Genomic DNA, 26,605 nt, shown 5'->3' with positions numbered 1-26,605 from the left:
TCCAGATTGTAAAGGACTTTAGCTAGGTAGGCAGAAAAGGCCATCTTAGATTTTTAAGCAGGAGAGTGACATGAGCAGGCATCTATCAGGAAGGTATAGAGAAGGTTGTTTAAAAGTTGTAGCTGAGAAATGAGGGTGTAAATTAACTTCAGTAGCTGTGAAAATGGAGAAGACAGATTTAGAAGTCCTGAAGAGGTAAAAATCAGTGGGATTTAGTGAAAAATTGGATAAGACGTGGTGAAAATTTGGATAGGAAGAAGTAAATTGGCACCAAGGCTAGTGGCACTACCTTTTCATATATTCCATAACTTGTAGCTTTGTGAGGCTCCTGATCATCAAATAAAAGGATTTTTCTGCACATGAGTTTATTTCTTCCTTCTCCTCTCCCTTCCTTTCCTCTGCGTCTTTTCCTTTTTTTCTCTTTTGTATATGTGAAAGAAGTAAAGCACCAAGAATGGAGGAGAAAATGTAACAAGCAAGGAAAGGAAAAGAGGAATTTAGCATTTTATCTTGTCAGTTAAGATTGGCTATAACTCAGCCTCATTTCCCTTGGAAAAAAACCTGGCCAATACAATTTAAAATAAATTATTTAACTTCAGAGTGCCTTTTAACAAGAAATGCATTTTTGTACATTGCCAAAATAACATGATCTCATAATAATTCATTAATATTTCAAAATATGAACTAGGTATTAAATGTTTCTCGAACAGTCCGCAGAATGTCCTTTGTTGCAGATTTGTGGATCCTATATAGGGACCATTCATTGCATCTCATTCTATATATCCCTTAATTCTCTTTAAGTCTAGAATAGTCCTGACACCAGCTTGTTAAAGGTAGCAGACCATTTACCCTGCAGAAAGTCCTGCGTTCCAGTTGCTTCTTTGGTGTCGTCTGGCTAGTTCCTCTAGCTCTTAATCAACGTAAACATTGTTGGTGTGTATTTCATATTCTGTCAGATCCGAAGACCCACAGTATCTGGTTCTACCTCCATTAGTGTTGGGAAGATTGATGAAGGGGGTAACAGTTTATTCCTCTCTTGAACATTTTCTACCCTATAATTAGAAAACAATCTGGGTGATGGTGTTACCTTAGCATTATATTATGCCAGTGCCAATGATTCATCTAATGGTTTTAACCCAGTTTATAAATCCTTGTTTTAAAAAGGCTCATTAGGAATTATGAAATGATGTTGTTTTTCTTTTTTTTATTAATTCTTTCATTCTTCATTTATTCTTTTGTAAAATAGGACACGTTTTCACCTGGGGCTATTTGATGACTATTTACAGTACCCACTGAAAGGATAAAGACTTAAATCTTTCTCTTTAGTACCAATTTTCTTAGTTTAAAAGCTGCCTCAAATGGTGGCTGACTTGCACTTATGGTCTCTCCCCCGCCCTGCGCCCCGCTGCGTCTTCCCTCTTACCCCCCTCCCCTGTGTATTTTTTAAGCCATTTCATAAAATGTTTAATAATGAAAGCATATTTCTCTGCTGGTAAATAATGTCCTGTATTTCTTTAAGGTAAATAATTATTCTAAGATACTGAAAAACAGTTTCTCTGAGATCTAGATCAGGGACAGATTTTATGCTGCCAGGATCAGTAGTGATGTTTGGCACTGGACTGGAGGAATTAGAGATTGAATAGTCAGGGGCTGTATACCTGCTGACTCTGGCCTACCTATTTTTTAAAAGTCTTTTAATTCTACTTGACAGCTTTCAAGCCTGTTTTGGAAACATTTTATTCTTTTTAGATAGTAATCTGCAGTGACATACTGTATTTTTTAGAGAGTAAGATCTGCTTGTTGATTTCAAGCCTTGGGAAAAATCCTAAATTGTTTGTATTCTTATATCCTTTTCTCTACCTAGTTTCCAATACTATGTTCGGTTGGACTCCAAGAAAAATGGGTGGGGTTGCTCACTGGGCAGATAGGCTCCTCAGAAGGGCTTGATTGTCTAATTTGCTGCCGTTTCTTTTATTCTATCATATTCTTTTTTCCCCCCACTTCCTAATCTGCACTGTCAGCGATTTGGAAAATAAAGAAGATCTCCTCACTGCTTTCAAGTAATGAGCTGGTCTCTTAAATTTTAAGGCAACACATCATATGTCATGAAAACCAAGAAAGGGAGTGGTTGGCCGCTTAGGCAGAAATCATGACTCTTTGATTGAATGACCCCAGGTCTAGGGCTTGGATTTCAGATTTCAGTTCAGTAATACTTGTATTTATTCTCTGAAGCGTGATCAAACTCCGGACATTGATTCACACTAAATAAGCTCACATGAGAGAGGTAAATCAGACTTCTGAACTTTCACTAAGAAGTCAAATGATTAATAATTAATAGTAACTCAAAATACTAACCTCAGCTGGAGAGAGCAGCTTACCATTATTAAATTCTGTTTGGAAAAGCCAGTGAAGATCACACGGTTGTAAGTAAAATCTAGTCAGAATAGTGGCATTTGTGTGATCTTAAGGAATCTTAAGGGATGTTGTCATCAAGCTCTGGTAACCTTACACAGCATTTTGTTATTACTGGTATATTCATATGATTCAGAATGGGCACTTGCTTCACCAGATTGTCCTCTAGATGGAACAGGAACAGTTCTTGACTGTATAGCTTTCTCTGTTAGGTATTTTTTGTATTAGTCTAAAAACTTCAGGCACTGTATTTCTGTTTTGGAGAAATTAACGTGTAGGAGAACAGTTTTATTAACAGTTTTTGACAAAACAAAAACATGTGCTGTTTCTTGTACAGATGATTAGTCTCACCATTTATATTTTTACTTTCTTCAAAAAGCTTTTTAGGATTACTTATCTCCTGTGTTTTGACTACATGGTCAAAACCATTTCTATGTTTGAAAGATAGCCCTACTTCTCATCATTAGAGGAGCAGCATAGCATAATGAAAGTTGCTTTAACTTTTTTCCATTTTTTTTATTGTAGAAAATATACATAACATAAAATTTACCATCTTAACCATTTTTAAGTGTAGCATTCAGTGCTATTAAATACATTCATAATGTCGTGCAGCCTTCGCCATCATCCATCTCCATAACTTTTCTTCTTGTAAAACTAAAACATTGAACCTGTTCAACAGTAAGTCCATTTGATGTAAGTGATTGCTGACTGGCTTACTTTAAATTCACATGATGGTAGGTTTTTCTCCAGCTTTATTTAGCTGTGTAGGTATCCAGAGTGGGTAGAGACTTGGTTGAAGCAGATTATGGCTCATCCAGACACATAAGGTGAAGTGAGACTGGGGCAAGGAGTTTGGGAGAATATGCAAGGAAGTGAGATTTCATTTCACCTGAATATTTCAGAATGTTTCTGTAAGAATAAGAATTTTAAAAATAACCACAAGCAAAATGAACAATAGTCCCAATATCAACTTAGGTTTAGTTCTTCTTCAAATTTGTCCAATTCTCAAAAATGTTTTTTACACTTGATTTGGTCAGATCAGACCCAAACAAGGTCTATACTTTTCATTTGATTGTTGTGCCTCTTAAGTCATTTAATATCAACTTCCTCTTACTCCCCCTTTTTCATATCATTCATTTGTTGAAGAAACTGGGTCTTCTGTCATGTTGAACTTTCCATGGTCTGTGTCTGGCTGGCTGTATTCTTGTGGCTTTATTTTAAAATTAAGAAAAAATTTTTTAATCATGGTAAAATTATAACAAAATTTACTATCTTAATAATCATTTTAAGTGTACAGTTCAGTAGTGTTAAGTATATTCACATTGTTGTGCCTCGTGTTATTTTTAACATGTTCCTCTGTCTCCCTTACTTAGTGTAAACTGGTACTAGATCTAGAGAGGCTGATTTGATTCAGGTTCAATTTTACTTTTAATTTTTTGGATGAAGGGGCAAGGGCATACATAGTGTTGGCATGTAAGTCTAGTTGTCCTAATACTGAGATCGATCCTTGGGTTGAGGTCTTACAGCCTGATCTATTTAAAATTTTTTCATTGGATTTTTTTTCACCTAATGCTTTTATTAACCATTGATGGTCATCCATTTTTTCATTAGAGATTGTGAAATAGTGTTTTTTCTAATTATGTAACTCTTTTTACATTTATTAGCTAGAATTCTGTTAAGAACATTTCCTCATCTAGTTTCTGCCAGAAATGCAGGATAAATGCTTGATTCTTTCCCTTTATTTTCCAATTTTCGGGTGACTGCATTTTTTTTTTTTCTCCTGTTAAAGTTTTGGATTCATGCAGTTTGAAATGTAGTCTTTCTTTTGATGTTCAGATTGTCATGTCTGTGGCCAGTGGGACCTCTTCAAGCTGGCTTCTGTGTCCTTCACAGCCACAGCATCTTTCTTAGTGTCCAGGCTTGTTTGTATTTTTCCGATCTCAGACGTGAAATTCTCCATTTCTCCAAGGAGCTCCTAGTTCCTTTTAGTGGGAAATTGTGTTTAGAGATATAATATGGGTGTCTACTTTTAAAAAAGATGTTATTTTCAGTTATTTGATTCTTCTGGCTATTGATTGGTTTCTTTCCTTAATTCAACAGGCATGCCCAAAGAAAAATATGAGCCCCCTGACCCTCGGAGGATGTACACAATTATGTCCTCTGAGGAAGCAGCAAATGGAAAGAAATCACATTGGGTGGAGCTTGAAATAAGTGGTAAGACATGCAAGCAAAAATTTATGGCATGGAAGTTAAGATATGGTAGAAAATTGTTTTCTAATGCTAATACACAAGGAAAGCAATGTTATGTTTTACCAGTGCTAATTTATCTTAGAAGCTGGAAGTTTCAGTAGAAAGAACATGGTTTGTGTCAAAGTTCAAAACCCATTCATTGCTTATTCTCTCACTATCAGTGTCCTTTTATAAAATGGGGATAATAATATCAAGGATGGAATGAAAATAACACATGTGAAATGCCTAGTGTACAAAGGTTTGTTCTGATACTTAATTCTCTAATAAAGTAGGATAGAGCTTTTACATTATCAAATTACAGGTTTCCAATGAGGTGGGAAATGCCGGTTCTGTTATAGGTTCTGGGATAGATTTGTTTCTCCTTATTTTCTTCATTTGCTTTTTCAGTCTTAGCCTCTGGGGACAGCCTTATTCAGAAACAAAATCTTAAAAGCGATTGGAACAGCTCTCAAAGTTCCCTTCTGCCTTTAATTCAGTCTTCAAAAGTGGCAAAGGGACATTATTACTTCTCAAGGCAACCAGTGCTAAAGAAAGTTTGTGTTCATGTTGGCCTCCCCATACTTTCCTTCTAGTTTGTCTTGGTTTTGCCTTCTGAAATAATACAGATCAAGTTTTCTCTTCTTTCACCTGACTGGCCTTGATTTTTCTCTTTTAATTAATGCAGCAAACATACTGAGTATATGCTATGTGTAAAACATTTTGCCAGGTGCTATACTAGGCATATGGAAAATATATAGATGAAAAAAACATATCCTCTTTCATTCTGAAGCTTATGGCATATTAGGGAGTGAGAAGAAGGGAATAAACCAGTGTAAATAACTAATAGACAAAATATAACTGCCAAGTCTAAGCAGAAGGGTGCTATACAGAAAGCAAAAAGGAAGTAATGATGATAGTATTTCTCCCTTGTCAGCTTAAGAGTTCTGATTAATCTATTGAGTAAACCTAAACACCCTCCTCTGCAGCCATAGTAGAGGTTGGTGCCCACATGGGTCTCTCCTTTTCTCCCTCTTTGATTTTTGGAGAGCTGGTATGGTGTCATGGAGAGTGAAATTTCTCTCTTCTTTTGCCTCTCTTGTCAAATTTGATTTTCTATGTCAGGGGAGCCTTTGAAGCACAGGCAGTCACCACTCCAACTTCCCCTTTTAATTTCTGCCGCATTGGTATTTAACTATATTTTTCTTTTTTTTCAGTCTGTATTAGCAGTTTTTGAATTACAAGTCCTTTGCTTCTAGAAAGTTTAGGTAATCTAGAAAGTGCTCACTTGGGTCAGTGAGATTGTATGTCTGAGGTTAAGGGCATTCTTCGCTCTCTCCTCCCTCTACCTCATGTTGGGAACTCCTTGGCAATTTTGAGTCACTGTTCTCTGCTTACTCTAAACTTTGGGAAGAAATCTGTGTACAAGATAGGAAGGAAGAGGAGAGATTCCTCTAAAGTAACATTCTTAACAAAGTCTTATCTTTACCAAGTATCATGGAGGATAAACTATTGATTGACTAGGTCTATGGAACAAGACCTTATAATTAACAAAGCCACTATCAGGAAGGTCACTTTATTGTCTTAGTCAATCCCTAATACATAAACTCCTGTGTGTAGAAATTTTCAAGGCTGAGTTCATTTCATGCTAAGACAGTTATTTCATGAATATGCTCTAGCATCAGTTCCTTAAGATCCTGTGATATAAAGTTCCAGGGATTTGAGGTCATTGAATCCTGGACCTGCAGTAATCTAATATACTCTTCTGGTTCTCGGGAGATGGGTGGTTAGATCCTTGTGCCATTTGGAGGTAACCAGATAAGCCAAATGACTATTAGTCATTTACTTTTTAAAGAAAACCTTGTTTATTGTAAAATGAAACAGAGATAAAGAAAACCAGGAATTCCCTGGCTGTCCAGTGGTTAGGACTCTGAGCTCTCACTGCCGAGGACCCGGGTTCAGTCCCTGGTTGGGGAACGAAGATTCCATGAGCTGCGTGCTGCAGTCAAAAAAAAAAAAAAAAAATCCTCAAGAAAACCACACAGATATATTAGTGAATTATTATAAGGCCAGAAGCCTTATAATACACAGGTCAAGAATTAGAAGTTTTTCACTTATCCCAGAACCCCTTCCACACCACAGCCAATCATAAGTCCTTCCCTGCTCCCCAAAAGTAACTGTTACCCTGACTTTTATAGTAATCACTTGTTTCCTTATAGTTTTAACACCAAGTTATGTACACCTAAGCATTTTAGTTTAGTCCCCCCCTTTTTTATTTGATGTGTCTTAATTTACATGTTCCCCCTCCATCCTTTTCTTTACAACTTATCTGTTGAACCTGAGCAGTTTGACCTGTTGTTACCCCACAGTCTATATTTTGCTACATGCATTTCAACATGTTTCTCATCCATATGGGCAGCAGGATGCAGAGGCTTGATCAGACTCAGAATTTAAGACCCTTGACAGGACTGAAGGTTGTGTTGTGTATGTGGTATTGTCCTTTTACTTCAGGGGGCAGATAAGGTAAAAAGGCCTTCTTTCCTACTGATGTTCGGTGCAGTGCCTAGAGCCATTAATTCTTTGAGGGTTGCAAAATAGCGATATTCTGTCTTTTTTTTAATTACGTGAGCTGCATCTGTAAAGAGATAATTTCCTTCATTTTTTTAAAATTTAATTTTTATTTTATATTGGAGTATAGTTGATTTACTCCCTCATTTACTAATTGATTACTCAAGGTACAATTTGTATAGGAAAGGCAGAAAAGAATGCGTATTTCTTTCCTTTTATTTACTAGTTTTCAGGATAAACTATTGTCCTTTGAGGGTGACCAATTAGATTTTTAAAGTATCATTATTAACTAGTATAATTTGGTTTCAAACATACACCATGAGTTGTCATGATTACTCTTACTTTGTTGCTTAAAATTGTCCTGCTGTTGGCAAATGGGAGAGATTCTTTAAATGACTTCTGGGTTCTTTGATGTAACCTTAGTTGTCTTTGGTAGTTTCCTTGCTATCTGGAAAGATTAAATGGCAAGATTTTCTTGCCTCATCTTGTATTTCCTGCCTCAAACATGAAGTATGTCATTTTTTCCCAAGGAAGAATTGGTTGTTTTACTTGGAAATGCTATTTCAAGACCATAATATCTATTGCTAGGAGGGCTCATTGCTACTGGGTTGGTCGTTGTAGGTCTTTTCACTGGACAGTGCTAGGAAATTTGACATATATGTATGTGGTTATATACATTTATGATGAAAGATGTGATAAAAATATATATGTATTTTTATGATAAAATATCTTTAAAGCTATAAAATATATTTGTATATTTAAAATTAAAATATCTTAAGAAAATACACTATTTTTGACTCAAATTCAGAATAACAGGAGTTTTAATTAACCTTTTTTATAATTACATCTATATCTTCTTTCATACTGAGAGTCCCAGTTCTCAGGGTCATGGGATGCTGGAGTTTGAGTATGCCATAATTACTTAATTGCTTTATCCCATATTACACAATAATCTTACAATAACAGAAAAATACCGCCAGTAATATGAGTTTTATCCACCCCCCCAATTAAATAGCTGTACTTAATCTACATTGTCATAGTATGTAGCCATTACATACTATCAGCTTTCCCATTTAACTTGCATAAACCCTCCCATTTAGAATTAGTTTTGCAAGTAACTATATATTCAGTACCTCCTACCAGTTCATTTGTTTCCTAATCATTTTGGTTTTCTGGAAGCTTGTTCTGTAGATGTTTCCTTAGAAAGGGCTCATGGGAACAATATTCTGAGTTTCTTGCAAGTTGTTATCAAGAAACTTGCAAGAAACTCATTTGAGAGTTTATATTTGAGAGTCAGTTTGGTTTAATGAAATTCCTTGGGATTAAGGAAATGTGAATTCTTTCCTTAAGTGTCTTAAATATGTTACCCCAGTTTTGCTGTAGGCTTGATGACAGTCTGATTTTTTTTCATTATTAGTGATTTGCCCAAAATAAGTAATTTGCCCTTAAAATAAGTAATTTTACTTGAATATATTTTGGTATAGGTTGTTCTGCCTTGATATTCTCAGGTATAATATACTCTTTAAGTGTGTAGTTTCAGTTTTTTTCTCTTTTAATTTCAGGAAAGTTTCCTTGGATTATAATTTTAGTATTCTGATCCCTTGCTTTAATTTTTCTTTCTGAGAGATTTATTCTCTGAATTTGAGTATTTCCATATTTGTCTCAGAATCACTTTTAAAAATAAAGTACAGGGCTTCCCTGGTGGCGCAGTGGTTGAGAGTCCGCCTGCCGATGCAGGGGACGTGGGTTCGTGCCCTGGTCCGGGAGGATCCCGTGAGCCATGGCGGCTGGGCCTGCACATCCAGAGCCTGTGCTCCGCGATGGGGGAGGCCACAGCGGTGAGAGGCCCGCGTACCGCAAAAAAATAAAAAAAAATAAATAAATTTTTAAAAAGTACAGTAAGTTCAGTCCCTTACTGTTGTACCATTCTTTTACAAGTACAGACAGACAGTCGTGTAACCACCATCACAATTACAATATAGAATGGTTTCATTCCCCCCAGAAAACTTCCCCCTGCTCCATTGTAGGCAGACCCTCCCCCCACTTTCAGCCCCTGGCAACTGCTGATTTTTAATTTTTTTTTTTTACTAGACTATTTTTTAGAGCAGTTTTCGGTTTACAGGCACCTTTGACATAAAGTACAGTGCATGACCCCTCCACTGTCAACATCCCCCACCAGAGTGGTACATCTGTTACAATCCATGAACCTACATTGACACGTCATTATCACCCAAAGTTCATAGTTTACATTAGGATTCGCTCTTGGTGTTGTACATTTTGGGGTTTAGACAAATGTATAATGACACGTATCCACCATTGTCATATCATACAGAATAGTTTCACTGCCCTGAAAATCCTCTGTGCTCTGCCTGTTCTTTCCTACTTTGCTGCCCCTGAACCCCTGGCAACCATTGATCTTTTTACTGTCTCCATAGTTTTGCCTTTTCCAGAATGCCACATCCTTGGAATCAAACAGTATGTAGACTTTTTAGATTGGGTTCTTTGACTTAGTAATGTGAGTTTAAGTTCCTCCATGTCTTTTCATGGCTTGATAGTTCATTTCTTTTTAGTGCTAAGCAATATTCCATTGTCTAGATGTATCGCAGTTTATCCATTCACCTACTGAAGGATATCTTGGTTACTTCCAAGTTTCAGCAGTTATGAATAAAGCTGCTATAAACGTCCACATGCAGGTTTTTGTGTGGATGTAAGTTTTCAACTCCTGGGTAAATGCCAAGGAGCACGATTGCTGGATCATATGGTGAGAATATGTTTAATTTTGTAAAAAAAACCCTGCCAAACTGTCTTCCAAAATGGCTGTATCGTTTTGCATTTCCACTAGCAATGAATGAGAATTCCTGTTGCTGTACGTCCTCTCCAGCATTTGATGTTGTTATTGTTCTGGATTTTGCCCATTCTAATGGGTATGTGTAGTGGTATCTCGTTATTTTATTTCCCTGATGACATATGACTAAGACCATCTTTTCATATGCTTATTTACTGTTTACATATCTTCTTTGGGCAAGTGTCTGTTCAGGTCTTTTGCCCATTTTTTAATTGGGTTGTTTGTTTTCTTGTTTTAAGAGTTCTTTGTATAAATTAGATAACAGTTTCTTATCAGCTATGTCTTTGCAAGTGTTTTCTCCCAGCCTGTGACTTGTCTTCTCATTCTCTTAACAGTGTCTTTCATAGAGCAGAAGTTATTAATTTTAATAAAGTCCAGTTTACTAATTATTTCTTTCACAGATTGTGCTTTTGGTGGTGTTTGTAAAGTCATTGCAAACTCAAATCATGTAGATTTTCTCTTGTGTTATCTTCTAGGAGTTTTATGGTTTTGTGTTTTATGTTTAGTTGTATGATCTATTTTGAGTTAATTTTTATGAAGAGTGTAAGGTTAGCTTTTTTTTTTTTTTTTGGCTTGTGGATGTCTGGTTGTTCCAGCACCATTTGTTGAAATGAGTTTTCTCCATGGCATTGCCTTTGCTCCTTTGTCAAAGATCAGTTGATTGTATTTATGTGGGTCTATTTCTGGGCTCTGTTTCATGGATCTATTTATGTGTTCTTTTGCCAATACGACAGCCTTGATTACTGTAACTTTATGGTAAGTCTTGAAGTCAGATAGCGTCCAAATTTTGTTCTCTCCTTCAATTTTGTGTTGGCTATTCTGTATCTTTTTCCTTTCTATATAAACTTTAGAATTAGTTTGTCAGTATCCACAAAATAATTTGCTGGGCATTTAGTTGAGATGGCATTGAATCTATAGATAAGTTGAGAAGAGCTGACATTTTGACAAAGTTGAGTCTTCCTATTCAGGAACATGGAATATCTTTACATTTATTTAGTTCTTTGATAGCTTTCATCAGTTTTACAGTTTTCCTCATATAGAGCATGTGCATATTTTGTTAGATTTATAACTAAATATTTCATTTTGGGAGGTGCTAATGGTATTGTGTTTTTCATGTCAAATTCCATTTGTTTATCTCTGGTATATAAGAAAGTGATTGGTTTTTTAATCCTTTTTTATTTTTTCCTTTGTGATTTAAAAAAATTTTTCTCTTTTTTAAAAGTGTTCTCTTGTGTGGTTATGCATTATTAAGTTCTTTGTAGTTTAGTTTTCCTTTACTGAGTTTTTCTAAATCTGATTTATGTTCTTTTATTGCTTTATCATTTCTTAATACCTTTCAGCTCATTTTGAAATTGTAGGTGATAGTTTTTGGAGTGTGTTTGTGTTATGTTTTTGTTGTCTATAGGGAGTTATTCTAGTCCTTACACTCTTTTTTCTTATACTATCTTTTAAAAATATATAACTACTTTTATGGGATTTGACCTTAAAACTTTTCTATTGTTCATTTTTATTTAAATTTAGTTTTTCTGAACTTCTAGTTGTGATTCAGGATACTTTTTCTAACTTCCGAGCTCCCTCTTCTGTGTTTTGTTTGTTTGCAGAGTGTTCACAATGTGGGAAATTGTTTTCTGAAACTTTCTGGTTCTGTTCCCTTCTCTCATTTTTATCTGGACCTTTTTTTCCCTTCATCTCTTTTTATACCTATCCTATTTAATTTTATTTCCATTTTTGGAGCTTTTTTTTCTCAGTGTGGGGCCTTGGCTGGTCAGTTTGAAGAATCTCTGGGGCCCAGACTACTTTCAGACTTACTGTGGACACTTTGCACTCATTACTGAATTGCACTAAATTCCTCCCAGTTGTGATAAAGTGGCTGGGTGGGTGGGAGTATTCTCTTCAGATCTCCAGAGCTTTCTATCTGTTTAGTCTCTCCTTTCTGGCCCTCTGCCCTGTGAACTATAGCCACCGTGGCATCTTTGGACTCCCAGCTTTATCTCCTCAACTTACATAATATCGCCAGACTCCACCTGGTTTCTGTCTCCCTGCATTACTTTCTGGAAACTGTAGCAGTAAACTGGAACAGTCTTAAGGGCTCACCTTGTTTGTTCCCCATGTATCAACGATCACTGTCCTGTGCTGCCTGGTGTCCAGTGTCTGAAACTCAATTTTTCATATATTTGTCAGGTTTTTTCATTGTTTTAGTTGGGAGGGTAAATCCAGTCCATATTACTCTATCTTGCTGAAAATGTAAGTCTATCAATTTAAAAAAAAAAATTGTGTTTGGTAACTCCAGTATCTGAATCTCCTAGGGGTTCTGTTTTGTTGTTTCTCTTTTTCTTCTGTTTTTCACTCCCTTGGTCTGGTAATTTTTATTAAATACTAGCAATTATATATGAATTGGTAGAATAATTTGATGGTCTGGATGGTATTCTCTTTCTTAGGAGTGAATTTGCTTCTGTGTTTGTCAGGCAGTTGTGATAGGAATGGGTGGGTGACCCTAATCTAATCAGGGATTCATTCATCTCATTTAAGCCTGGTGTTCAGTGGTTGTAAGAGTTGACTTACTGCAGGGTCACCCCTATTCCATTTGTAGATGCCAACTGGAATCTTGATGGTTAACTGGAATCTTGGTGGTTCTTCAGTTCCCATTTTGTCTTCCCAAATGTGTAAGAGGACTTAAAGTTGTGCTCAACAACTCAGTCTTTCAGCCCCAGCTTTCACCTCATCTTCTTGCTTCTGCTGCTTGTGATTCAGCATATTCTTCCAGAAGTAATGTGATGGGATGTGTCTCGCTCATTACTTCTGTTTGCTTCCCTTTCCTCCAGGTTCTTTGTCTCTCACATCTTTGCTGCCTCTGTAGTCCTGCATTGCTTTTGAGCTCATTTTGGGGCGGGGGGGGGGGGCTTCCTCTATTTATACCTAGCTTTTCTTTCCCCCAGTGGGATGATTGGTCAACAACAAATTACTCTCTTGTTATAGGAAACTGAAATCCAGATGTGCACAGATTTGAAAATTCTGCTTAAAGAATCTGCAGATACCAAACAACTCTCAGATTCCTCATTTGGTGGTGGTCTTATTGCTTTTTCATTGTATGGGGGCAACCCTGGTTACCTGGTTTTGAGATACATCTGTATTCCAGAACAACTACTTGTTCCAGGCTCTTGAAGTAGCAGTGTAGGGCAAGGAGAATGTACTAACCAGAGCCACATCCAGGAACCTTCCAGGAAATAGGGGCTTGGGTCTGGACTCCTTGGTCATTAAATGATCTTTGAATCAGGTGCCCTGGCTGTAGGCTGCATACTAGTCTTTTCTACTTTGTGACATTTTCCAACATTTTGAAAGCTTGAGTTTATCATGAAAGTAATCTGTATTCACACTTACTGTTTTTCCATAGGAGAGTGATAGACCATGTCTCTCAAATTCTGGATCAAATACTTCTGATTTTTTAAAAATTAAATATTATATTTGGCTCTGTTTTGGTAATGTGAGAAGTGTAGCTCCAGAGTCAGGTAGCTTTAGTTATGTTATCAGCTTGTGCATCTGCCCACCCCCTGGACAACCCTGGTGTCTGCTATATGGAAGTTCATAGTGGGGGTGGGTAAACAGGGGAGGAGGGAAACCCAAGTAGAGGCAACAGATACTGAATGGTGGCTCTGAGGCCATCATTAACTCATTGGAATCACTTACATGTCACTCATTCATTCATTTATTCTGAAACTTCTGATGGGATATAAGATTTCAGGAATCCAGCAGGCTATAGGAGGAAATTCCCACAATAAGGTAATTATCAAACCATGATAAATACAGGGGAGAAAGCTTGAACCATTTATCATCTTTAAGATTGTCTTAAACAGGGGAAATCATGGAAAGCATCCTTAGAACAGCTGACTCCTGAGTTAATGATGTTAGTCAGAGGAAGGCAGAGTTAACCACATCTTAGGAAGAGGGGACATTTGAGAATATAAAAAAGTATACAGTGGAAGTCTCTCATCCCCCTGTTATACCTCCTAGCATGCACAGTCATGTGGTCATTCACATACGCTTTATTAATTTCTTTTGCATCCCTTTGGAATCCTTCTGTGCATATACAGAATAGATTCTTATTCCATACCTTATTTTTAATTCAAAAGGTAGTATATTATACACATATTTCTGCACTGTGCTCTTTTTTTTAATGTAACATGTTTTAGAGCGATTTCTAAATAAGTATATAGATAGCTTTCCTATATGTTTTTAGCTCCATAATGTTCTATCACATGTGTACTGTAATTTATTTCCGTGGTACAGTACTGATGGTCAGTCTGTGACAAACAGTGTTGTAGTGAATAACCTTGTAGGTTATTTTGTATTTCTGCTGATATATTTGTAGGTCAAATGGTATATGCATTTGTAATTTTGACAGAAGTAATGTAATGACTCGTTGGGAAGAAATGTAAAACGATGATCTCTTTCTGTTTTATTATAGGGAGTCAAGTTTAAAAGTGAAGCATGCAGTTAAAACTATAAAGACTCTAACCTTTAATGTTTTTTAGAATTTCTCTTAACCTTAGAGGGATTTTAGAAAATCTTTTGTAGCAAAAGAAAAAGAAAAAAAAGTTTGAAGGTCTATATAGTTCCATTCGTTTTTCATTTTTCCTTTTATTAAATCAAATTAAAGAAGCATGTATAGTTCAGTCCATTTTGATTCCTATTTATTTTTTATATTAACAATATGAATGTGATATAATGGTAGTTATGCTGGGTGATAGAATTTTTTTTTAATGGTGCTGTATTATTTAATAAGCATGTTCATCTAAAAAATGTTATGTTTTTAAGAAAAGTGTAAGGAGATTAACTAGTTTAGATGTTAGTGACTCAGCTTTGCAAAAAGATATCTTCTTTTCTTTTTCTTTTTCTTTTTTTTTGTGGTACGCGGGCCTCTCACCGCTGTGGCCTCTCCCACCAAGGAGCACAGGCTTTGGGCACACAGGCTCAGCAGCCATGGCTCACGGGCCCAGCCGCGCCATGGCATGTGGGATCCTCCCGGACCGGAGCACAAACCCGTGTCCCCTGCATCAGCAGGTGGACTCTCAACCACTGTGCCACCAGGGAAGCCCCTAAACATCTTCTTTTCTTAAGGGCAGTTATTAAGTGGTAGAGCTACTTAGTGGTAGAGCACAGAACTGTAAAATGTAAGTCCCCTGACTTTGAATGTGTCATTCTTTTCTACATCACACTGTGGTGGTCATTTTATTTTGAACTAACATTCTCCCCTTTCTCTCACTTTTTGTCTTCTTCCTAATATTTGGCCTTAGTCTTTCCATTCTCAGGTTCTAGGCTTATTACCTTCAGGTATAATCTTCTTTTACTTATTAGATCTGTTTAATTTGAACAAGCTGTATCTCTCTGTTGCTATGAGGACATGAATTCCTTCCCACCACAGTTCAACGGATGTGTATGTACCTTTGTAATTGTGTTTTCCTTTATCGATCGAAACTTCCATTTGTTAACTCATATGAACTTAACACTTGGTGCATTAAGTTCATTTCCTCCCATGTCAACGCTGCTATTTTTAAACTAAGCATTATTGCTGTATTTAATCTGCCAGATGTTTTCCTTAGCACCCTTTGTGTAATTTAATCTAGTTTCTTTCCAAATCTTACAACAGAGTCTTCCTTTTGTGAGGTTGCAGTTTCCCTTGCTAGGAGCCTGAAATCCTAGTCTTGAACTTCATCAGGAGTTGTGACTGGAGAAAAATTCAAATTACCACCTTTTCCAATTATAGTTGATTCTCATTATTCGCTGTAGTTATGTTCTGTATAACTACCTGAGTTAGCAAATACTGAACCATTACTCCCAGAGGAAATAAAGAGTTAGGTTCCTATGAACCTCTGGTGGTAACATTTTTGTCAGCTGATCAATACTTAAGCTGTTTTGTGTGTTTCTATTTAAAGACACCTTGTTTAATATATGTTGTCACTCATTAAAATTAAACTCATGGCCAGCAGCCCTGTAACTTGTGCCTGAAGGACGCTTTATCTAAGGTACATCACACAGCCTTGCATTCAGCACTACAATTGAGGGCCATTTTATACATCAGAATCACTTAGAAAGCACAAAAATGCAAAAACTGTGGCACTAAATAGTGAAAAAGATACTTGTTTACATTGTGAGAGCTGCAACAAGAAGAAAGAGTGTTGCCTTGTTGGACCTCAGCTGGAAACTTGAGCAGCTCCAATTTTTACTACTCTGCGCATATTTGTGAATGACTGTGAAATCGTTGTAAGGATTGATTTGGGAATTACACATAAATTTGAAGGAGTGGGCAAATTGCAAATACAGAATCCAGGAGTAATGAAGATCAACTGTAATTCTTATTTCTTCTACGATGTCAGAGTTTTAGAGATTTAGTCAAGATTTCGGGTTTTTTTCTGAATCTGCAAATGTAGAGGTAGTGATTGATCTCTCTGTAGGTAACCGTGATTATACCTGATCTCTTTAGTGTTTGCTAATCACCCCTCTCATTTCAGGGAGCACTAATTATATTCTTTCTGTCTCCTGATATTTAGCAATAAAGGATTCTGGGCACTTTAGAATGAAATTACTTATCAAAACAGGGCTCTTAACCTAGACCAGGATAATCCCAGCTTTTCTCAAGTCACTAAACTGCTTAAACTTGAATGCAAATTTTTGAGTGCTCATGAATGTGTTCAGTTTATGGAGAAGTAAATAGATGTCATCAGAACCTCAAAAGTTGTCTTCCTTGTTCATTGCCCTCTACCAGAAAATTAGGAACCTTAATTTCTTGGATTACCTAGTTCTACTAGTAGAGATTTATCTTTCTCTACAGTATGTTACATTCTTTTGCTTCTATAACCTTTGATCTTTTTTTCTTTTTGGTGGTACATGGGCCTCTCACTGTTGTGGCCTCTCCCATTGCGGAGCACAGGCTCTGGACGCGCAGGCTCAGTGGCCATGGCTTACGGGCCCAGCTGCTCCGCGGCATGTGGGATCTTCCTGGACTGGGGCACGAACCCGTGTCCCCTGAATCGGCAGGCGGACTCTCAACCACTGCGCCACCAGGGAAGCCCAACTTTTGATCTTTTAAACCAAATTTTTTTCAAAAATGGAGTACTATAATATAATGCTTTGAAATTTGCTTTTTTCCTACTTTCTTTTTTTTAAAAAAAATCTTTCCATATCAATGTATATAGCTCTACTGCATCCTCTTTAATGGCTGCAGAATTGCATTGTATGTGTGATCCAAAATTTAAGTATGCCCTATTAATGATCATTATTTCAAATTTTTCCCTACTACTAACAGTATATATCTTGGCATACTTGAATAGCATTTTCATAAGGTAAACATGGAATTGTGGTGGGGCAAAGAATATTCAGATTTAAAATTTTAGTAGCTGTTACTACAGGATTAAAATATGGTTTAAAATATGGTTGTATTTTTCCCATAATGCATGAGTGCATCTGTTTTCCCCTTAGCCTTATCATTACTGGGTATTAATCTTCTTTGCTATTTTCATAGGTAGAAGTGTTTTATTTAAATTTGCATCTCTTTCATTACTGAAATAAACTTTTTAAAATTACTGATCCTTTGTTTTTTATTGATTGATTTACTTGTTCTTATCTGTTGTTTGTTTTCCTATTGCTGATTGCTTTATTTTTTGTTTTATTGTTTAAAAATTTATTTCATTTATTTATTTTTGGCTGCGTTGGGTCTTTGTTGTTCGCGCTGCTTTCTTTAGCTGCAGCGAGCAGGGGCTACTTTTCATTGCGGTGCGCAGGCTTCTCATTTGCAGTGGCTTCTCTTGTTGCAGAGCTGAGGCTCTGGGTGCATGGGCTCAGTAGTTGTGGCTCGCAGGCTCTAGAGCACAGGCTCAGTAGTTGTGGCGCACAGGCTTAGTTGCTCCACGGCATTTGGGATCTTCCCAGACCAGGGGTCAAACCCACGTCCCCTGCATTGGCAGGCGGATTCTTAACCACTGTGCCACCAGGGAAGCCCATACTTTTTGTTTTATTTTTTATTATGGAGCTCACATAAAAAATCCTGAGGGTAGGAACTTTGTCTTATTTACCATTCTGTCCCCACACCAGCATACTAGTCACTGAAAGTTGGCTGAATTAATGGATGTTATCTCTTTGGCTGCCGAACATGTTGACATCTCCACCATATACAGTTGACCCTTGAAATTACCGGTTTGAACCTGCATAGGCCCTCTTATATGCAGGTTTTTTTCAGTAAATGCACACTGCAGTACTACACGATCCAAGGTTGGTTGAATCCGAGGATGCAGAACTGCAGATACAGAGGACTTACTGCGGGTTATGTGTGGAGCCTCCACATTGTTCAAAGGTCAACTGTAGAGGTTTTAAATTTTAATGAATTCAAACCTGACAATGCTTTCATTGTTGGATTCTAGGATATGAGTTATGCTTAGATATATTCTCTTCCATTTCTTTTCTGGGTTTTGGTGTTTATAAATTTATGCCAGAACTTTTCTTTTTGGCGTATGGTAGAGATCTGAGTCTTCCCTTCCCTTCTGTCTCCAACCCCTGTATGATTGATGTATTTATACATGATTCCTTATACTTGACTTTTATTTTTCCCTTCCCTTCTTCACAGACTTTCTGGTTTTCTTTTAGGCTACCTTATTGTTTGAGAATTTTATATCCTTCCAATTAAGTTGGAGTATAAAAATACATTTTTCAAGTCCTTTTACCTTTTCTTATTAAGTAGTACCTTGAGTGTAGGGGGCTGAAACACGTGGTAGGCTCTCAGTAAATAGTTTATTATATTTTAAGTGCTTTATTCATATTGAATATTAGCTGTGTGTTTCAGTTTTATGACCTGAAAATTAAGTAAATCAAATTGAGTTTACAAATAGTCTGTGTCACAGATTCTACTCTTATTATACAGTAAGGAAAAACACCTTCTTAGATCAAGATAGATTTTATTACACAACTTTATTGAGGTATAGTTGACATGTAATAATTGAGTAATGTGATATATTTTGATCTATGTGTACATCTTTGAAACCATCACCACATTCAAGAATGAACATACCCATCATTCCCCTAAATTTGTAATCCATCCTTCCCTGCCACCCTCATTTCTTCATCCCCTCTCCCATACACAGGCAACCACTGTTCTGGTTTCTATAACCATAGATTACATTTTGTAGAATTTTTATGTAAATGAAGTCATAAGGTATGTACTCTTTTATTTTTGTCTACTCTACTTAATTTGAGATTTATCCATTTTTGTTGGTCAGTACTTCATTCTTTTTATTATTATTATTCCATTATTTGGATATGCCAACATTTGTTTATCATTCACTTGTTGATGAACATATTTGGATGATTTCTAGTGTTTGGGTATTACAAATTAAGCTACTGTGAACATTTTATGTGTAAGTCTTTGTGTGGGCATAGCTTTGTTTCTCTTGGGCAAATACCTAAGAATGGAACTGGTCATATGATAGGTGTATGTCTAACTTTTAAAAATACTGACAGACTGTTTTGCAAAGAGGTTGTCTCATTTTACATTCCTGTTACATGTCGTTGATCCGTACCCTCACCAACACTTGGCAAGGCAAATCTTTTTAATTTTAGCCATTCTTCTGGGTATGCAGTGGTATCTCATTGTGGTTTTAATTTGAATTTTCCTAATGACTACTCATGTTGAGCATCTTTTCATGTGATTATTTGCCATCTCTATGTTGTCTTTGGTGAAGTGTCTGTTCACATCATTTACCTGTTTTAGGTTGTTTTCTTTTTATTGAGTTTTGAGAGTTCTTTATATAATTAGTCCTGAAATCAGGTAGTGTTTGTCTTTTAGCTTTGTTCTTTTTCAGAGTTGCTTTGCCTTTTCTGAGTCCTTTGAATTTTCATATGAATTTTAAAATCAGCATGCCAGTTTCAAACTTGTTGGTATTTTCATTGGGATTGTGTTGACTCTGTAAACCACTTTGGGGAGATCTAACATCTTAACAATATTGAATCTTCTGACCTGTGAACACTGTATCTCTCTTCACTTACTTAGGACTTCTTTCACTTCTCTCAGCATTGTTTTGTAGTTCTTAGTATACATGGGTTCTGCACATTTTTTGGGTCAAATTTACCCCTAAATGTTTCATAATTTTGATATATAATACAGTAATTGTAAATGTTACGATTTTTAAATTTCAGTTTCTGATTGTTCATTGCTAGCATACAGAAATACAGTATTTTTGTATATCGATCTTTTGTTCTATGACTTTGCTAAACTCACATATTGGTAGCATTTTTATAGATTCCACAGGATTTTTAAATAGATGATTTGGTATTTGCAAATAAAGAGCTTTACTTTTCCCTTTTCAGTTTTTAATTTTTCTTCTTGGAATGGCTAGAACTTCTGGTATAATGTTGAATGGTAGTGGTGAGAGTAGATATTCTTGCTTTGTTTCTGACCTTAGGGAAAGGATTTATCCCTTAACCACTAAGCTTTTTGTAGATGCCCTTTATCAAGATTGAGGAAGCTCTCTATTCTTAGCTTACTGAGAGTTTAAAATTTTTTTTTTAGTGTACAAGAGGATTCATTTTATTTTTATTAAAAAGTTTTTTCAAATTTCTTATACAATCTTTAGAGGTTACACTCCATTTACAGTTATTATAGAATATTGGCTATATTCTCCGTGTTGTACAGTACATCCTTGTGGCCTGTCTTTCACCCAGTAGTTTGTACCTCCCACCCGTATATCGCCCCCGCCCTCCCACCACTGGTAACTACTAGTCTGTTCTCTATATCTGTGAGTGTGTACCTCCTTTTTGTTATATTCACTACATATATTTTTTAGATTCCATATATAAATGATATCATACAACATTTGTCTTTCTCTTTCTGACTTATTCACTTAGCATAATGCCTTCCAAGTCCATCCATGTTGCTGCAAATGGCAAAATTTCATTCCTTTTTATGGCCGAGCAGTATTTCATTGTATCTATATACCACATCTTTATCCATTCATCTGTTGATGGACACTTAGGTTGCTTCCATGTCTTAGCAATTGCAAATAATGCTGCTATTAATATTGAGAAGCATGTATCTTTTGGAATTAGTGTTTAAAGAGTGGAATTGCTGGATCATCTGGTAATTCTATTTTTAGTTTTTTGAGAAACCTCATACTGTTTTCCACAGTGGCTGCGCCAGTTTACATTCCCACCAACAGTGTAGGAGGGTTCCCTTTCCTCTACCTCCTTACCAACATTTGTTATTAGTGTTCTTTTTGGTGATAGCCATTCTGACAGGTGTGAGGGGTATCTCATTGTGGTTTTAATTTGCATTTCCCAATGATAAGAGATGTTGAGCATCTTTTCATGTGCCTGTTGGCCATCTACATTTCCTCTTTGGAAAACTAATCAGTTCTGCCCATTTTTTAATCGGGTTGGTTGTTTTTGATATTGAGTTGTATGAACTTTTTATATATGTTGGATATTAATCCCTTATAGGTCATATCATTTGCAAATATTTACTCCCATTGAGTAGGTTGTCTTTTTGTTTTGTTGATGGTTTCCTTTGCTGTGCAAAAGCTTTTAAGTTTAATTAGGTTGCATTTGTTTATTTTTGCTTTTATTTACTTTACTTTAGGAGACAGATCCCAAAAAAATATTGCTGCAGTTTATGTCAAAGATTGTTCTGCCTTTGTTTTCCTATAGGAGTTTTTTAGTATCTGGTCTTAAATTTAGGTCTTAAATCCATTTTGAGTTTATTTTTGTACATGGTGTTAGAGAATGTACTAATTTCACTCATTTACATATAGCTGTCCAGTTTTCCCAATACCACTTTTTGAAGAGATTGTCTTTTCTCTGTTGTGTAGTCTTACCTCCTTTGTCATAGATTAATTGACCATAAGTGTGTAGGTTTATTTCTGGGCTTTCTGTCCTGTTCCACTGATCTATGTGTCTGTTTTTGTCACAGTACCATACTGTTTTGAGTACTGTAGCTTGTAGTATAGTCTGAAGTCAGGGGGTATAATTCCTCCCACTCTGTTTTTCTTTCTCAAGATTGTTTTGGCTGTTCGAGGTCTTTTCTGTTTTGATACAAATTTAAAATTTGTTGTTCTAGTTCTGTGAAAAATGCCATTGTTAATTTGATAGGGATTGCATTGAATCTGTAGATTGCCTTGGATAGTATGGTCATTTTAACATTATTGATTCTTCCAATCCAAAACATGATATATCTTTCCATCTGTGTTTGTTGTCTTCAGTTTCTTTCATTAGGGTCTGTTGTTTGGAGTACAGGTCTTTTGCCTCTTTAGGTAAGTTTATTCCTAGGTATTTTATTCTTTTTGATGTGATGCAAAATGATGTTTCTTTCATTTCTTTCTGGTAGTTTGTTGTTAGTGTATAGAAATGCAACAGATTTCTGTATATTAATTTTGTATCCTGCAACTTTACCGAATTCATTGATGAGTTCTAGTAGTTTTCTGGTGGCATCCTTAGAATGTTCTATGTATAGTGTCATGTCATCTGCAAACAGTGACAGTTTTACTTCTTCCTTTCTAATTTGATTCCTTTTATTTCTCGTCTGATTGCTGTGGCTAAGACTTCCAAACTATGTTGAAAAAAGTGGCAAGAGTGGGCATCCTTGTCTTGTTCCTGATCTTAGAGGGAATGCTTTCAGCTTTTCACCATTGAGTATGATGCTAGCTGTGGGTTTGTCATATATGACCTTTATTGTGTTGAGGTAAGTTCCCTCTATATCCACAAGCTCTGGAGAGTTTTTTTTATCATAAATGTATGTTGGTTTTTTTCAGAAGTGTTTTCTGTATCGAGATGATCCTATGGTTTTTATTCTTCAATTTGTTAATGTGGTGTATCCCATTGATTGGTTTGTGGATATTGAAAAATCCTTGCATCCCTGGGATAAATCCCACTTGATCATGGTGTATGATCCTTTTAATGTGTTGTTGGATTCAATTTGCTATTATTTTGTTGAGGATTTTTGCATCTATGTTCATCAGTGATATTGGCCTGTAATTTTTTTTGTTATATCTTTGTCTGATTTTGGTATCAGGGTGATGCTGGCCTCATAGAACGAGATTAGAAATGTTCCTTCCTCTATAATTTTTTGGAATAATTTTAGAAGGTTAGATGTTAACTCTTCTCTAAAAATTTAGTAGAATTCACCAGTGAAGCCATCTGGTCCTGGACTTTTGTTTGTTGGGAGTTTTAAAGTTATTGATTCAAAATCAATACTGGTAATTGGTCTGTTCATGTTTTCTGTTTCTTCCTGGTTAATTCTTGGGAGATTATACCTTTCTAAGAATTTGTCCATTTCTTATAGATTGTCCATTTTATTGGTATATAGTTGTTCATAGTAGTCTCTTATGATCCTTTGTATTTCTGTGGTATCGGTTGTAACTTCTCCTTTTTTCATTTCTGATTTTATTGATTTGGGCCCTGTCCCCTTTTATCTTGATGAGTCTGGCTAAAGGTTTATCAATTTTGTTTATCTTTTCAAAGAACCAACTTTTAGCTTTATTGATCTTTATTATTTTTTTAGTCTCCATTTCATTTATTTCTGCTCTGATCTTCATGATTTCTTTCCTTCTGCTAACTTTGGGTTTTGTTTGTTCTTTCTCTGGTTGCTTTAGGTGTAAGTTTAGGTTGTTTATTTGAGATTTTTCTTGTTTCCTGAGGTTAGCTTGTATCACTATAAATTTCCCTCTTAGAACTGCCTTTGCTGTGTCCCATAGGTTTTGGATCATTGTGTTTTCAGTTTCATTTTCACTTGTCTCTAAGTATTTTTGATTTCCTCTTTGATTTCTTCAGTGGTGCATTGACTGTTTAATAGCATATTGTTTGTGCTTTTTGCATTTTTTTTCCTTGTAGTTGATTTCTGGTCTCATAGCATTGTGGTCAGAAAAGATGCTTAATATGATTTCAGTTTTCTTAAATTTACCAAGGCTTGTTTTGTGGCCTAGCATGTGATCTGTCCTGGAGAATGTTCCATGTGCACTTGAAAAGAATGTTTATTCTGCTGCTTTTGGATGGAATGCTCTATATATTTATCAATTAAGTCTATTTTGTCTAATGTGTCATTTAAGGTTTCCTTATTGATTTTCTCTCTGATGACTTGTCCATTGATGTAAGTGGGGTGTTAAGTCCCCTACTATTATTGTGTTATTGTTGATTTCTCCTTTTATGTATGTTAATATTTGCCTTATATATTTAAGTGCTTCTATGTTGGGTGCATATATATTTACAGTTGTTATATCTTCTTACTGGATTGATCCTTTGGTCATTATGTAGTGTCCTTCTTGGTCTTCTGTAACAATGTTTATTTTAAAGTCTGTTTGTCTGATATAAGTATTGCTACTCTGGCTTTCTTTTGGTTTCCATTTGGGTAGAATTCCTTTTTTCCATTCACTCACTCTGTGTGTCTTTAGTTCTGAAGTGAGTGTTTTGTAGGTAGCGTATATAGGGTATTGTTTTTGCATCCGTTCAGCCACTCTGTGTCTTTTGGTTGGAGCATTTAGTCTATTTACGTTTAAGGTAATTATTGATATGTATATTCTATTTGCCATTTTGTTAATTGTTTTAGATTTGGTTTTTTAGGTCTTTTTTCCCTTTTCTTCTTTTGTTCTCTTGTGATTTGATGACTGTCTTTAGTGTTACGTTTGAATTCCTTTTTCTTTTTTGTGTGTATATCTATTATAGATACTTGGTTTGTGGTTACCATGAGGTTTGTATAGCAGTGTATATGCGTTCTAAAAACCCTGCATTTGTACTCTCCTCCCCTTACAATTAGTGTTTTTGATACCACATTTTACGTCTTATTTTTTTGCGTATCTCTTAACTTCTTATTGTGGACATAGTGATTTTACTACTTTTTGTTTTTTAGCCTCCCTACTAGGATTGTGTGTGTGTATGATTTCCTACTTTTACTGTATGCTTGCCTTTACTGGTGAGCTTTTTCATTTTCATAACTTTCTTTCTAGTTGTGGCCTTTTATTTTTCACCTAGAGAAGTTCCCTTAACATTTGTTGTAAAGCTGGTTTGTTGTAAAGCTTAGCTTTTGCTTGTCTGTAAAGCTTTTGATTTCTCCAAATCTGAATGAGAGCCTTGCTGGGTAGAATATTCTTGGTTGTAGGTTTTTCCCTTTCATTACTTTAAATATATTGTGCCACTCCCCTCTGGCCTGTAGAGTTGCTGCTGAAAAATCAGCTGGTATGAGAGTTTTAAAAATCAGGAATGGATGCTGATTTTGTCAAATGCTCTTCCTGCATTTATTTAGATGATTTTCTTTTCTGAGAAAACATTTTTTAAATTATATTTTTTGAATGTTCAACAAACCTAGCATTTTCTGGCACAAATCTTGCTTGGTCATTATCCTTTTAATATATTGTTGGATCTGTTTTGTCAGTTTACATTTATGTTCATGAGGATGTCATTTTGTAACTTTCTTGTACTAGTTTTGTCTGGTTTTGGTGTTAGGATGATGATGACCTTATAGAATGAGTTGGGAAGTGTCCTCTTCAGTTTTCTGGATGAATTTGTGTAGAATTGATATTAATTCTTCCTTAAATGTTTGGTAGTATTCGCCAATGAACTCTTCTCGTTCTAGAATATTCTTTGTGGGAAGGTTTTTTTATCAGATACATTCATAATGTTGTGCATCCATCACTACCATCCATCTCCATAGCTCTTTTCATTTTGCAGTTTGCCATCACTCTTGAAAGTTTTTTTCTGGGTTGCTAGATCGATAGGACATTTTTCCTTCAGTGCATTAATGTGGAAATTTTTCTGTCTCTGTATGTGTGTGTCTGTTTGCCTCTCTTTTGGTGACAGCTGTAATTGGTAACAGTATAATTCACACAATTCACCCACTTAAGGTGCAAATTCAGTAGTTTTTATATATTTACAGAGTTGTGCACCCATTACCATAGTCAATTTGAGAACATTTTCACTGTCCCCTCAACACATTAGCAGTCATTCCCCATTTCCTCTTAACCATGGTGTTCAACTTTAGAAATTCAATTTGAGTGTGCTATCTTGTATCACTAGTTACTATGTTTAGCCTTCTAGCTTCTGACCATATGGAATGTAATTAAAGTAACTTTTAATGTCTGCTAATTTTATCATCATTATCTTTTCTGGACTGGTCTTAATTGACTGACTTTTCATTATGGATGATATTTTCCTGTTTCTTTGCATACCTAGTAATTTTTAATTGGGTGCCAGATATTGTGAATTTTACCTTATTGAGTGATGTGTGAACCTGGGTGATGTGTGAACCTAGGGGTTGTTACCTTTACTCGTTTTGGGTGTTTTTTTCCTCTGGCTCAGGCAATTTTTCACATACATATGGTGATCAGTACTCAGTTGACAACTTGAGGGGAACCTCAAATTTCCAGACCTTTCTGTTCATCTCTCTCCTCTCTGGTACTCTGCCTTTGTAAATTCTAGTCATCCTGGCTTCCCTGGACATTCGCTCTGTGTCCTGAACTTGCGGGAGATCAGTGTTCTTTCCCTGGAATCCCCTCCCTGTGCTGCTGTTGGCCTGTCTTGTTTGTTTTTCAT

At 35.9% G+C, this 26,605-nt stretch overlaps 1 protein-coding gene across 6 annotated transcripts in view; it reads left to right on the top strand.

The window, feature by feature from the left end:
• CNOT6 (CCR4-NOT transcription complex subunit 6) overlaps positions 1-26,605 on the top strand; it is a 66,819-nt gene that overhangs the window by 8,345 nt on the left and 31,869 nt on the right. For 4 of the 6 annotated variants that reach the window (XM_089909805.1, XM_089909806.1, XM_089909804.1 and 1 more), the window contains exon 2: positions 4,513-4,626. The exons of 1 other annotated variant lie outside the window; for it this stretch is intronic. In XM_089909805.1, coding sequence (XP_089765931.1) covers positions 4,515-4,626 — 112 coding nt within the window. In that variant the 5' untranslated portion in view covers positions 4,513-4,514. Of the gene's footprint in view, positions 1-4,512; positions 4,627-26,605 lie in introns of those variants that run through there. One more of the 6 variants, XM_089909808.1, reaches the window with a different exon arrangement.

The sequence above is a fragment of the Delphinapterus leucas genome, chromosome 3, assembly GCF_059928025.1.
Source record: "Delphinapterus leucas isolate spDelLeu-1000000601 "Yukka" chromosome 3, BTC_Dleu_Yukka2, whole genome shotgun sequence".
NCBI lineage: Eukaryota > Metazoa > Chordata > Mammalia > Artiodactyla > Monodontidae > Delphinapterus > Delphinapterus leucas.
This window is presented reverse-complemented; position numbering and strand designations above follow the sequence as displayed.